Source organism: Mauremys reevesii, linkage group 7 (genome assembly GCF_016161935.1).
Source record: "Mauremys reevesii isolate NIE-2019 linkage group 7, ASM1616193v1, whole genome shotgun sequence".
Classification (NCBI taxonomy): domain Eukaryota; kingdom Metazoa; phylum Chordata; order Testudines; family Geoemydidae; genus Mauremys; species Mauremys reevesii.
Window position 1 is genome coordinate 107,369,826 of NC_052629.1, and position 14,468 is coordinate 107,384,293.

At 37.8% G+C, this 14,468-nt stretch overlaps 1 protein-coding gene across 7 annotated transcripts in view; it reads left to right on the forward strand.

Moving 5' to 3' along the window:
• NR2C2 (nuclear receptor subfamily 2 group C member 2) overlaps positions 1–14,468 on the forward strand; it is a 67,228-nt gene that overhangs the window by 23,224 nt on the left and 29,536 nt on the right. For all 7 annotated transcript variants that reach the window (XR_005583001.1, XM_039482234.1, XM_039482235.1 and 4 more), the window contains 3 exons: positions 6,563–6,673; positions 11,332–11,532; positions 13,946–14,048. Coding sequence is in view for 6 of the 7 variants with exons in the window: in XM_039482234.1 (XP_039338168.1) it covers positions 6,563–6,673; positions 11,332–11,532; positions 13,946–14,048 (415 nt within the window). In the remaining variant the exon portion in view is untranslated. The remainder of the gene's footprint in view (positions 1–6,562; positions 6,674–11,331; positions 11,533–13,945; positions 14,049–14,468) is intronic.

Here is a 14,468-nt window from a genome sequence, read left to right on the forward strand (position 1 = left end):
TTAATCAATTTAGGTGCATAAATATTTTTCAGTTTCTGAAGAAAAATGAAAATGACACATCAGTACATCACTTATGCAATGGTTCTCAAAATGTGGTCCACCAGTGGTCTACAGAACTCTTATAGGTGGACACCTGGCTGATCATGTTGTACTAGCTTTCTCCTTGTTGCCATCTGTTGAATTTTCTTTAAAATAGTTAAAAATAATTCCCATAAATACTCACTAATGTTGCTTTTTCATATAAACAATCCCACAGGCAAATTATGTGTTGATGGTGAATAGGTGAGATGGTCTGCTGTGCATTATACAATACAGAACACAAAAACTGCCCCTGCCCCAAAGAGTTTACAGGGGAGTTATACTCTAGTTCCTGTTTGCATAGTGACATTATTTCATGCATGCCTCTGCAAATCCCCATACATCAGGGCAAGAGTAGACTCCAGGTGCTTTTGTGGTCTAAGATAATTAAAATACTTCAAAAAAGATTAGCCCTTCCACAGGTGAGGATGAAACAGCTAAAAGATCCTAACAACTAAAAAATAGGTCTTTTAAAATGTGTGGATCTCAGTTACTGACTTGGCACGCAGGATAAGGAAATTACAGTTAAATTAGATCTTCCAGTAGCCTTCTGATACTAACAGTTAATTTTTTGTTGGTCAGACATCTTGTTTTTAGCTATAGGATATACTATATCTGCCAGTGATTGAGAGATCCTACTAATTGATTTATCCTTCCTACAATTTTGTGCCATTGGAATCTATGTACACCTCTACCTCGATATAACGCTGTCCTCGGGAGCCAAAAGATCTTACCACGTTATAGGTGAAACCGCGTTATATCGAATTTTATTTGATCCATCGGCGCGCGCAGCCCCTCCTCCCCCCCAGCGCTGCTTTACCGCTTTATATCCGAATTTGTGTTCTATTGGGTGGCGTTATAACAGGGTAGAGGTGTATGTATGTATGAAAGATAATTATATGAGGTACTGTCTTGCTGTTTCATGATTTAGTTTATTGGATTTGACTTCTACACTACACAGTATTACCTAGCACTACAAGCACGAAAGAGTGAAACTGCATGATTCAGTTAATAGTAATGTTTATTTTAACAGGTTTGTCTCGAGATATTATACAGTAATGTCTGACTTGTGCCTTAAGTTCTTTTCTTTTGTTTAAATCATAGAGTAGCTAAGCTAATTCTTTGTGTTAACCACAAAAAGTCACAGAAGGTTAAGACTTTCTATACAAACTTAGTTTATGACTAGGTGCATAGTTAACTGTTCTCCAGCAATGCAAACTTTGATCAACAGGTACTTCTGGGATTGATTGGTAAAATTTGTAAGCTTGCTGCTTTTGGACCTGTCGTCATCACTTAAATTGAATAGATTCATATATTTCAGTTTGGAAAATCAATGGTTTTATCTCCAAATAAGATCATTCAGGGAGATAGTGAATCCAAGAACAAGTCCCAAAACTACAAAAATAGTGTTTAATTATTCTCTTGAAGATTTCCAGAAAAGACATTTCCATTCAGCATTGCTAATATGAAGCCGTTAGTATCAGTCATGCACTGTAAATACAGCATTACAGACTCTTACCTCAGGACAGTATAAATGTGTGTTTAAAGACTGTTTAAGAAACCCCATAATTTATAGAATTTTATTAGAAGAAGGGACGGACTGACATATGATTCTGAGTTAATCTACAATTCAAAATCTATGTGATAATGTTTGTGACAGGTGTCATTTAATATCGGGATAGACTTAACTAGGAATCCCAAACTTTTAATTAATTAAGATGAAAGAACAGCTATCAGAAGGGCAGAGTTGTGGCCAATTGTGCCTCATTGGTTTAAAATAAATAGATATGGCAGAAACTGGAATCTTCTGTAAGCCTTATTATTTAAGTTAAGTATGATATACTTATTATGGTTGTCTATCTTGTCTATTTCTATGGCCCATATCACCTTAGTATCTGAGTTCCCTAACTGACTGTTTAATTTGTAGATTAAAGGGGATTTTTAAAAATAAATTGTCATTTTGTATCATCTGTAATAATAATTTACAGTATTAGTTATTCAAATTATGCCATGTATATAAAATATATTGTCAGTTTTTCTACAAAAAGATAAAATGAATCAATAACAATAATAATTACTCTCAAGAAAACATGTGACTGAAAAAAGTAACCATGTTGCAGACTATTGACAGATTTGACAGATTGTAATGACACCTCTGGAGCTACTACATTCTGTTGTGTAAATATTTATTAACTAATTAAAATTATATTAATTTATCTTGAGAAGTTGTTACAATCTTTAATATGAAAGCAATGGCCTCACATCTATATAAAATCTATATGTTAACGATATTTTAAGATTTTTTTTGTGAAAAATATTGTTGCACATTCATGATATGTGATTTTCTAATCATATTTTCACCGTTGTTTTAAATTTTCTGAGAATAGGCAAAGGCATTTGTCCACATCATGAATTATTGACCTGCAAAATTTAAATGTAAAATAGAGCCATTTTTAGTGAATGCAGCACAAATAAGTATATGTAATGTTTGTGCTGAAATTTTCTATAATTTGGAACTAGCTAAAGGAATTTTTGAAATTTTTTACTTAAAGTATTTTAACCTGAAATATTTTACACTAACTGTAAGCCAAGGGATTCAATCCTGCAAGCCATCCAAGTGTAGAATTCCCATTGATTTCATATGGCATCTTTTGTGTGGAAGGTTTGTAGGGCCAGGTCCTGAATTATATACAGTATATATAATAGATACACAATGGCTGTGAATGTTATTTGGGCTTAAACACAAATAGGCTTGAAAATGTTTCTACAGCATCTTCCAAATAGTGAGGAATTATATACTAGGCCCAGTTCATATTTAGATATAAATGAGCCAAGTGAGATTAAGTAAGGTGGTTTTTAAAAGGCCCTGGTGGTCCCTAGAACTGAAGCAAATCTTAACAAAAACAAACAGAGTGTTGGATGGCTCTGGGGATTAGTAATGGCATACAGCACCTTTTATCTGTAAAAAGAACAGGAGTACTTGTGGCACCTTAGAGACTAACAAATTTATTTCATCATAAGCTTTCGCGGGCTACAGCTCACTTCTTCGGATGCATAGAATGGAACACACAGACAGGAGATATTTATACATACAGAGAACATGGAACGGTGGAAGTATGCATACCAACAGGAAGAGTCTAATCAATTGAGATGAGCTATCATCAGCAGGAGAAAAAAAACTTTTGAAGTGATAATTGAGATGACCCATAGAAGGTGTGAGGAGAACTTAACATAGGGAAATAGATTCAATTAGTATAATGACCCAACCATTCCCAGTCTCTGTTTAAACCTAAGTTAATTGTATCTAATTTGCATATTAATTCGAGTTCAGCAGTCTCTCTTTGGAGTCTGTTTTTGAAGTTTTTTTGTTGCAAAATTGCCACCTTCAAGTCTGTCACTGAGTGGCTAGAGAGGTTGAAGTGTTCTCCCACTGGGTTTTGAATGTTATGATTCCTGATGTCAGATTTGTGTCATAACATTCAAAAACCAGTGGGAGAACTGGGTGCCACAAGTACTCCTGTTCTTTTTGCGGATACAGACTAACATGGCTGCTACTCTGAAACCTTTTATCTGTAAGTTGATTGTGACTGAAAGTCATTATCATCAGATAGCCTCTTAAGTGGCCTTTGTGAAATCCATTTGGAGGCCTTTGTCTGTTTCCTTGTGGAAAAGTGTCTACCTCAAATAACCAGTACTGATTGTTTCCTGTTGTTGGCAGTTGCATCAACAAGGGTGAAGATTAAATAGGACATGGAGACTGAACTTTCCTGTTGTGATGGTTCCTCTGAGTTGGGGTTTAATCACAATTGACCGAGTTGTACATGTGCAAATTTGCATTGCCTGTGCTGTATAAGTTCTGTGGACTAATAGAAGTCTTCAAGATTGTCAAGCCAACATCTTTCATTCACTCTTACTTCAGTTAAAGCCCTCACCCTCAAAATCTTCTATGGGATATTCTGCCACCAATATCCTAAATCCTACATATCCTTCTGATGGTCACAAAATTCCTAGAGTCTGATTCCAGTATATCTAGAGTCTTCCAGGGATGGAGACAGCTGCACTTCCTAAGCATCCATGGGGCATCCTTCAGCCTCAAACAACTGTATTTAAAATCAGTTTCTGCTCTGAAAATTAACTGTAAAAATAGCACTTGTTATGAAACTGATCTGCTTCCTGCATGTATCCAGAGTCAGATCTGCTTACTAACGTGACAAAATAGACTTATGCTGCATTTTACACCTGTTAGTCCTGCAGCAGGGCCAATGCAGACAGGTATTGTAGAGGGAGATGGTATCTGTTTGTTTTGCACACCAACAGAATTGTTAACTGAATTCCAATTGGAGGGTCAATTTTTACCCTCCGTTACATCTGTGAAACCCTCACTGAGGATAATAGTAATTAAATGTTTAACTAAGGAGATAAATTGGCTGCCTATTATTAATTTCTGGTGATGATATGCAGGAAGGTAGGTCTAAGTCTGCAGCACCGATAATTAGTTTAAAAAACAACTTTTTACACTTGCATATTGAGCAAACAATAAAATTCAAACTTCACTAAACCATTTTTATAGAATTGCTTATCCAAACACTACTGTACTGTAAATAAATGTCTAAATAACACTCACTGCAGTTGAAAATTGCTCTCACAACAGCTTGGAAAATGAGGCTGCCACTTATTCCAAGGAGGCTACATAGTTTAACTAGATATTATGAGAGACTTTGGATTGACCACATAAGATCAGGAAAATAAAAGGGGTAAATGCCAGTTTGGGCAGATTCAAGGCATATGGACGGCCCCAGAACATTCTCCTCCTTTACCCCTAAATACCTTTTTATTTAGGTCCAGGCTAAGAGTCGAGACACCTCCTGGCTCCCAAGAATATTTTGGAGCTACATAACAAAAGGTAGGATGGAGGAATGGAATCTGAGACAGAAAGGTCTTTCTTTTCCATCTCCAACGCTGGAGAGGGTGGCTTTAAAAGCATGGTCTAGTACAGTGGTTCTCAAACCTTTGTACCGGTGACCCCTTTCACATAGCAAGCCTCTGAGTGCAACCCCTCCCCCCCTTATAAATTAAAAACACTTTCAAATATATTTAACATCATTATAAATGCTGGATGCAAAGCAGGGTTTGGGGTGGAGATTGACAGCTCGTGACCCCCCATGTAATAACCTCGTGACCCCCTGAGGGGTCCCGACCCCCAGTTTGAGAACCCCTGGTCTAGTGGATAGAGCAGTGGTCTCAAAACTCTGCACTCTGCAGGTCACTAACCTCTGTATGCCCAGCTTTCACCATCTGTAAAATAAAAGTAACAATACTTGCCTATCTCCAAAGGGTTAATGTAGGATCATAGCCAATACTTTCAAACTTGTTTGCCTAAAATTAAGCATCTAAATCCATATTCAGGCACCTAACTAAAAGCCTTAAATTTATTAGATGCTGAACACTCAGCCATTCCCACTGAAATCAATGGGAGAGTCAGGCACTCAGGCCTCCGGAAAGTAGGCCACTTTTAGTTAGGAGCCTGAGTATTGATTAAGGAGTCTAATTTTTGGCAAACAAGTCTGAAAATTTTGGACTTCATTGTTCATAAAACATTTTAAGATCCTCAGATGAAAGGTGATATATTAGTACAAAATATCATTACTAATATGTTGAAAAGCTTTATTTTAAAAAGAAGCAAAAAAAAGATTTATCAAGTAAATAACTGGACGTTGAAAAAACATATGTTTTTTTCATTTCAGTAATAGTGACCACACTGTTTAAATTGTATTCCTCTTCTGAGAAGCATGATCAAGTAATATTATACCTAGACTTGGAAAGATTAGATTTTTACTAGTAACTGTCGGTAAACATCAATTTCACACAGTACACATACAAACCGATGAAAAAAATTTCAATTGATATTAACAGAAACTTACTGATAGACAAAGTAAGAAAAATGCTGCTTGACAACTTAATAGTTTGATTTAAGGGTATTATTTTACATTGTATATGTTGACATATGAAGTTGACAATTTCTGTTTTAGTGGTTATACAGCTTTAACTTTTTGACTCTCAGTGTCTATTGTCATTAAATAATTTTCTGACCTGCCCATAATTTCCTGCAACTGTGAAAATGTAAATAGATAAAATTGAAAAAATGCTTAATATCCATAATTTTGCACAACTGGGAAAATTAAAGTAGATAAGAGTAGAAAAATACTTAAAAATAAACATTGATATTATCCATCAAAATAATAAAAAATAAAAATTGAATTCTGCCAAGTCTAATTATACAGTGATTGTTCTGTAGTATAATAGATTCATTCTTTCGAACAAAAACATATTCTGACAATTCAGTGGAAGCAGATACTAGTGTGTTTTAGCTACTGAAACCTTTTCTGATAAGTCTCACATCCATGATGGAGTTGTATAATGTTTAAGATAAAAAATATCCACTATAACAGTACATGAAGTGAAATTTCTATCTTGTTATTTACAGGTACAGACTGTTCAGACATCATTATCTGAATCTCCAGTGATGACCAGCCCCTCTCAACGCATCCAAATTATCTCTACAGACTCTTCTGTAGCTTCACCACAGCGCATTCAGGTAAAATCTTTAATTTAAATAACTCAGTCAGTGGGGCCCTTATTATGAAAGCAAACATCATTCAGTTATTGTCCAGTGCATAGCCATGTACAATATGTTTGAAAACTATAGTGAGCTCTTGTTTTTAATGTACCAGATATCACAGAGGTCCTTTCAGTGATTAGAATTCAAAATGACCTCTACAAAATTGAGAATTGGTATGCATTCAGCAAGATGAAATTCAATAAAGATCAAGTGCAAATTACTTCACTTAGGAAGGAACAGTCAAATGCACAATTACAAAATGGGGAACAACTAGGTATGTGATAATACTGATGAAAAGGATCTGGAGGTTATAGTGGATCACACATTGAGTATAGTATCAGAGGGGTAGCCGTGTTAGTCTGGATCCGTAAAAGCAGCAGAGTCCTGTGGCACCTTATAGACTAACATGCATCCGACAAAGTGGGTATTCACCCACGAAAGCTCATGCTCCAATACGTCTGTTAGTCTATAAGGTGCCACAGGACTCTGCTGCTTTTACAGACTGAGTATAAGTCAACAATGTGATGCACTTGAGAAAAAGGCTAATATTCTGGGAAATATTAACAAGAGTGTTGTATGTAAGACATGGGAGGTAATTGTCCTGTTCTGCTCAGCATTGGTGATGCCTCAGCTGGAGTAACACGTCCAGTTCTAGGTGCTACATTTTAGGAAAGATGTGGAGAAATTGGGAACAGTCTAGAGGAGAGCGACAAAACTGATTAAAAAGTTTAGAAACCTGACCTGTTTGGAAACATTAAAAAAAACTGGCAATTATTTAGTCTTGAGAAAAGAAAACTATGGGGGGACCTGATAACAGACTTCAAATATGTTATAAAGAGTACTGTGATCAGTTGCTCTCCATGTCCACTGATGGAAGACAAGAAATAATGGGTTTTATCTGCAGCAAAGGATATGTAAGTTAGATATTAGGAAAAACTTTCCAAGTAAAAGGGTAGTTAAGGTCTGAAATAGGCTTCCAAGAGAGGTTGTGGAATCCCCATCTTTGGGAGTTTTTCAGAATAGGTTGAACAAACACTTAGTCTAGGTCAGGGATGGTCTAGGTTTACTTGGTCCTGCCCCAGTGCAGAGGGTAGTACTTGATGACTTCTTAAGGTCCCTTCCAGCCCTACATTTCTAGAATCTGTGATTCTGTGATTGTCATTTGTAGATAGGCACTGAGAGTTGTCCTGTGGTGTGTGTATATATATATATATTTTACCTGCAGTTTTTGCCTATATATTCCCTCTAAATCTAGGAAAGGAAAATTCAGACAATTTATGCCTCTTCACTGTCTTAGGATACGACTACACTACCTGCCGGATCGGCGGGTAGTGATCGATCTATCTGGGATCGATTTATCACGTGTAGTGTAGATGCGATATAATCGATCCCCAATCACTCTGCCGTCGACTCTGGAATTCCACTGCGGCGAGAGGCGGAAGCGGAGTCAATGGGGGAGCGGCAGCGGTCAACTCGCCGCCGTCCTCACGGCCAGGTACATTGATCTAAGATACACCGACTTCAGCTCTGAAGTTGTGTATCTTAGGTCGACCCTCCCCCCCAGTGTAGACCTAGCCTTACTCTCTAGATTCTATCACTATGGAAGGATTCTCCTTTGCAGACATATTTCTGGTTAAGTAACAATAGCAAAAAACCATTTTTACCTAGCAGATCTACAATATCAGCATATATCTCACCACCTCATCATAAGATTTATATTTCCTCAACATGTATGACTGAAGAATACTAGGACATTCTGAAGTTCATAGTGCAGCTCCTCCCAGCATAGCTTTAGTTTTGGCCCACGTGGGCAGAACAATTAATCTTGTTCCTCATACCTCTACTGCTTCTAAAGGAACCACCAGTCCATGCTGAGGGAGAATACTGGAATGGGAAAAGAACAATTCCGATCTCTGTAAAAAAAATTTACAGGCAACATCATAGAGGTATCAGTCTTGACCCCATAGACAAGATTTCAGTGTGACTTCATGCTACCAGCTAAGATTTTCAATATAAAACACTGTGATGGCCAGTAGGAATTCTGTGGAGCAGCAAGATAGCCCAGAGATCTTTTGCCTAGTGAGCTCCTTAATTATCATAATTGGCTGTTCCAAATGCTTAGATTTTTTTTTAATGTTTATTCGATAAGGATTATGTGTTCTGAGCTACGAAACTTTATTTACACAAGTGGTCAGATTAGCACAGAAGCCTTAACTGTAAATTAACTACACACACACAAAATATTTTGAAATTGGTATTTATTTTTAACCAAAATAGAAGAAATCTCAGCTATAGTCATGAGGTGGAATGCTTTTCATTTTCTGTCTCTAGTATTGTGTGCACAACACAAAAAGACAAGCCTGAGCGCTTAAATTCATAACTCTGCTAGACACTAAAAATGATGGACTCAACAGAGACACTGGATTTATGGTTTATTACAACAATCTCTAGCCCACTAACCTCCTCTTTTTGTCCTATGGCTGCAGAGATGTTAACGGGCCACTCTACCTGTAATGGTCCCTTAGAAAATATGCTAACTACTTATGCTAAACAATCTGTTCCACCTTGCATTTAGCTCTGACACTCAGAGTACTTTCCCAGACCCAAAGAAGAGTTATGTTTGCTGAAAAACTTGTCTCTCTCACCAGCAAAAGTTGGTCCAATAAAAAGATATTACCTGACTCACCTTGCCTCTCTGTCTCTAGTATTGACCAGAAGAGGCTAGTTTCACAGTTTACTAATACGTTTCCCTTTTTCAGAATGGATGAGTTTGACCTCATAGAGTTTTCCAAAGTATTTTTACTTTCACTTTTAATTCTTTAAGTGAGGAAACTTTATGATGATATCAGATTAGATTTTCTGTGTATGTGTAATGGATATGTGCTTGGTCATACATAGCCTTGTACAATGTTACATATTTTTCACTTAGGTGAACATAAGAACCTTGGGTCATTATATTTCATTGGTATTCATTTTATACTATCTGGATCACATAAGAACATAAGAATGGCCCTACTGGGTCAGACCAAAGGTCCATCTAGCCCAGTATCCTGTCTTCCGACAGTGGCCAATGACAGGTGCCCCAGAGGGAATGAACAGAACAGGTAATCATCCATTGATCCATCCCCTGTTGCTCATTCCCAGCTTCTGGCAAACAGGCCAGAGACACTGTTCCTGCCCATCCTGGCTAATAGCCATTGATGGACCTATCCTCCATGAATTTATCTAGTTCTTTTTTTAACCTTGTTATGGTCTTGACCTTCGCAACATCCTCTGGCAAGGAGCTCCACAGGTTGACTGTGCGTTGTTTGAAGAAATATTTCCTTTTATTTGTTTTAAACCTGCTGCCTATTAATTTAATTTGGTGACCCCTAGTTCTTGAGTTATGATAAGTAGTAAACAACACTTCCTTATCTATTTTCTCTACACCAGTCATGATTTTATAGATCTCAATCAGATCTCCCCTTAGCCATCTCTTTTCCAAGCTGAAAAGTCCCAGTCTTATTAATCTGTCCTCATACGGAAGTCATTCCATACCTCTAATCATTTTTGTTACCCTTTTCTGAACCTTTTCCAAATCCAATATATCTTTTTTGAGATGAGGTGACCACATCTGCACACAGTATTTATATGGATGGATTTATAAGGAGGCAACATAATATTTTCTGTCCTATTAGCTATCCCTTTCTTAATTATTCCCAGCATTCTGTTTGCTTTTTTGAGTGCTGCTGCACATTAAGTGGATGTTTTCAGAGAACTATCCACAATGACGCCAAGATCTCTTTCTTGAGTGGTAACAGCTAATTTAGACCCCATCATTTTATATGTATAGTTGGGATTATGCTTTCCAATGTGCATTACTTTGCATTTATCAACATTAAATTTCATCTGCCATTTTGTTGCTCAGTCACCTACTTTTGAGAAATCCTTTTGTAGCTCTTTACAGTCTGCCTGGGTCTTAACTATCTTAAGTAATTTTGTATCATCTGCAAATTTTGCCACCTCACTGTTTACATATTAGGCCTGGTCTACACTACAGGGTGGGGGGGTCGAACTAAGGTACGCGACTTCAGCTACGCGAATAGCGTAGCTGAAGTTGAACTACCTTAGTTCGAATTTCCTTCCTGTCCAGACGCCGCGGGATCGAACTCCGCGGCTCCCCCATCAACTCCGCCACCGCCGTTCGCAGTGGTGGAGTTCCGGAGTCGACGGGAGTGCGTTCGGAGTTTGAACTATCGCATCTAGATTAGATGCGATAGTTCGAACTCCGAAAAGTCGAACTCTCCGCGTCGACCCGGCAGGTAAGTATGGACCTACCCTTAGAGAGATTCCTTCTTGACCTGTTTAATGTGATTTACCATAGTCCAGCTACTTCCTCACCTTTCATATCACCAATGCTTCCCATTCCACAAGTACCCTTCTCTGCAGAAGCACTATGTATACATAAAGGCCTGATTCCACTGCCTTGCACTTTGTGTCATCATTTACACTTATTTTGCACAAGTATAAATGACTATGTAAGTTGCAAGGCAGTGAAGAGCCATTATCAGGTAATAAGATATAATTCTGAGATAGAACCAAAGATTTTAGAATGTTAAATCGTATATTATGAAATCCTTCAACATTTGTTGCAGATTGTGACAGATCAGCAAACAGGACAGAAAATCCAGATAGTTACAGCAGTGGACTCATCAGTGTCTCCAAAGCAACAGTTTATCTTGACCAGTCCAGATGGAACTGGAACAGGAAAGGTGATATTGGCAGCACCTGAAACATCTAATGCCAAGCAACTTATCTTTACTACCACTGACAACATTGTACCAGGCAGAATTCAGGTAAATACAATAATTAAAACAGGCTATCCTGCTTCAATTTTTTATTTAAATAGATTTAATTGTATGGTTTCAGAGTAGCAACCGTGTTAGTCTGTATCCGCAAAAAGAACAGGAGTACTTGTGGCACCTTAGAGACTTATGCTCAAATAAATGTGTTAGTCTCTAAGGTCCCACAAGTACTCCTGTTCTTTTTATTTAATTGTATAATAGCTCTAAACCCCTAGAAATTCTGATAGTTTTCTAAAAGCTAAACTTTCTGTGTACATAATTTTGAAGCTGAAAACCTGTTTTGAATCATAATTTTATTTAGTGTCTGTATTTAATGGGATGATTTGGGCATTAAAATACAGACAGACCCATAAAAGAAACAAAAATAATCATGTTATATTCAGCACAAAAACAATGGAAACATTGTACCAAAATAAACAATAATTCATAGGAGTTAACATGAACTGTAAGTGAATATTTAAAGATGAGACCTTGTTTCTTTCCAGTACTACAATGGTCTGCAACATATAATACACTGATTCTATGCCCCAGTTAATAAAAGCCAATAAAAGCAAGCACTGTGCTAGTATAACCTGAGTCCTGGATGTCATTGGAAGTTTAATTTTTTAAATTAATAAACATAATTAATTTAAAGCTGTTTTTTAAAAGTTTTTTAAAAACTTTGTCAGTGAGTTTAATTTTGTCAGGATTAACTTCCTTGTTGATACCATGAAAGAATTATGAGTTTATTGGATTATACTCCCCCACTTCCCTCCTTCCACTCTCTCTTCCTTTCCCCTCTCCTCCCTTTTCTTCTCTTTTAGGTTTAATCCTGCCTCTGATTTATTGGTATGCAAAGGATTAAGGATGGACTATTTTCATCCTGTATTTTGAACTGAACAGAATTTTATATTATTGCATTATTTAACTTCCTTTCATATAGCACTTTGTCTTGCCAAGCATTCTTGTTTGTATGTTCGCATCATTGAATGATATCCACAAAGTTCTAAAACAGTGGTGGGCAACCTGTGGCCTGTGGGCCGCACACTGCCCGTCGGGGTAATCCATTGGCAGGCCATGAGACGGTTTATTTACATTGACCATCCGCAGGCACAGCCACCTGCAGCTCCCAGTGACCAGGGTTCACCATTCTTGGCCAATGGGAGCTGCGAGAAGTAGCGCAAGCCAGAGGGATATGCTGGCTGCCGTTTCCCGCAGCTCCCATTGGCTGAGAACGGCAAACCGTGGTTACTGGGAGCTGCGGGCAGCCATGCCTGCGGACGGTCAATGTAAACAAACTGTCTCACCTCCTGCCAGCGGATTACCATGACGGGCCGCTTGCGGGCCGCAGGTTGGCCACCACTGCTCTAAAAGGAGCGTGAATGAAATAGAGCTAATGTGAGGTGCACAAAACATTGTGGGCCAGGTCTTCAGCTGCTGTAAACCAACATAGCTCCATTGAAGTCAATAAAGCAATGCTGATTTATGCCAACTGACGATCTGGCCCTCTGTTTTCATAGGAACTACAAAACTAGTGGATATACTTTGTTTATGGTGTCTAAAACGAGGAGTAGTAACTTTAAAACAAAACTGGACAGTCTTATATTTTCAGAAGGCTGTGTTCCCTTTGGTGAGCAAAATTTGTGTCCACAAAATTTGTACCTTCTTTTTTTTTTTTACTTACACTTTATTGCAGGTATGAGTATTAGCAGTTAGATGTTTAGCTATCTGATTTACAACGCCAAGTGACCAGTTAGCTATCTAAATGATAATATTTGCTCCTGAGGTGAAGTGCATTGTCACACAGTGATCTACCTATGTGAATGGCATCAGAGGCTCAAATTCAGTGAAACAGGAGGAGCAGAAAAAAACTCAGATATTATTTTAAAAGATATAAATTCCTTTTTCTGATTTAGTTTAATCCACTTTGGAAGTTGATTAAGATAAACTGGAAAAAGGCACTCTTATTTCAGAATAAAAGTACCTTTATGGGGAAGTTATTCCAGTATAGCTATTACACTTAAATTTCTTTATTCTGCAATAACTTTTCTATGTAGACAAGCCCCCAGTCTTTGAAGGCTAATGCAGGTCTCTGCTTAAGATGAGCCCCAATCAGGAATAAATCTTTCAGTTCTGGATCAGGCCTCTGCCTAAGCTAAACTCCCAGACTGGACTCTGTCTTTCCAAACTGCAACAGGCCTCTGCCTAAACCAGGCTTCCAGACTAAATTTAGGGGCAGATTTATAAAGGTATTTAGGTGCCTAATGGGATTTACAAAAGATTTACAACTTCTATTGCAAGTACTAACCTGCAAGAGTTAGCAATGCTTAGCCAATCAGTTGATCTGAATATGAAATCTCTTTAGAGCTTGATTTGATGTGATATATCAAAGCAACACCTTAACTGTTCTGGCATTTTGTTTTAGATTGTGACAGACTCTGCTTCAGTGGAACGTTTGTTGGGTAAAGCTGATGTCCAGCGACCACAAGTAGTAGAATATTGTGTTGTTTGTGGCGATAAAGCGTCAGGTAAGCAAATATACTCTTGTAACAGACATGTTACTAGTAAAGATGGAGTGACGATGTGTTTATGTATATTGAGAATAGCAATTGAGACTCGGTCAAAAGAGGATGAATTTACAGTACAAAAATGTGTTGGCTATCACTGCCTATGGCTGGTATACTTGTGGTTTGAATATAATTGTGAACAAGTAAGTTAAATGACATGATACTTGACCTCAATTATAGCAAGTTGTGCTTGGTATCACACTAGTTAAACCCTCCTTGAACCAATACTAGTCTGAACTCCAATACTGGCAAGAAAAGGTTCACTTTTGACCCGCTAGCAACAACACAATGTGAGGGGTGCAAGTGTCAGGGAGCCAGCTGCAGCATGGTCAGTGTCCTAGCAACACACTAGACACAGCTGATCCTAGTGGGGTAGGGGAG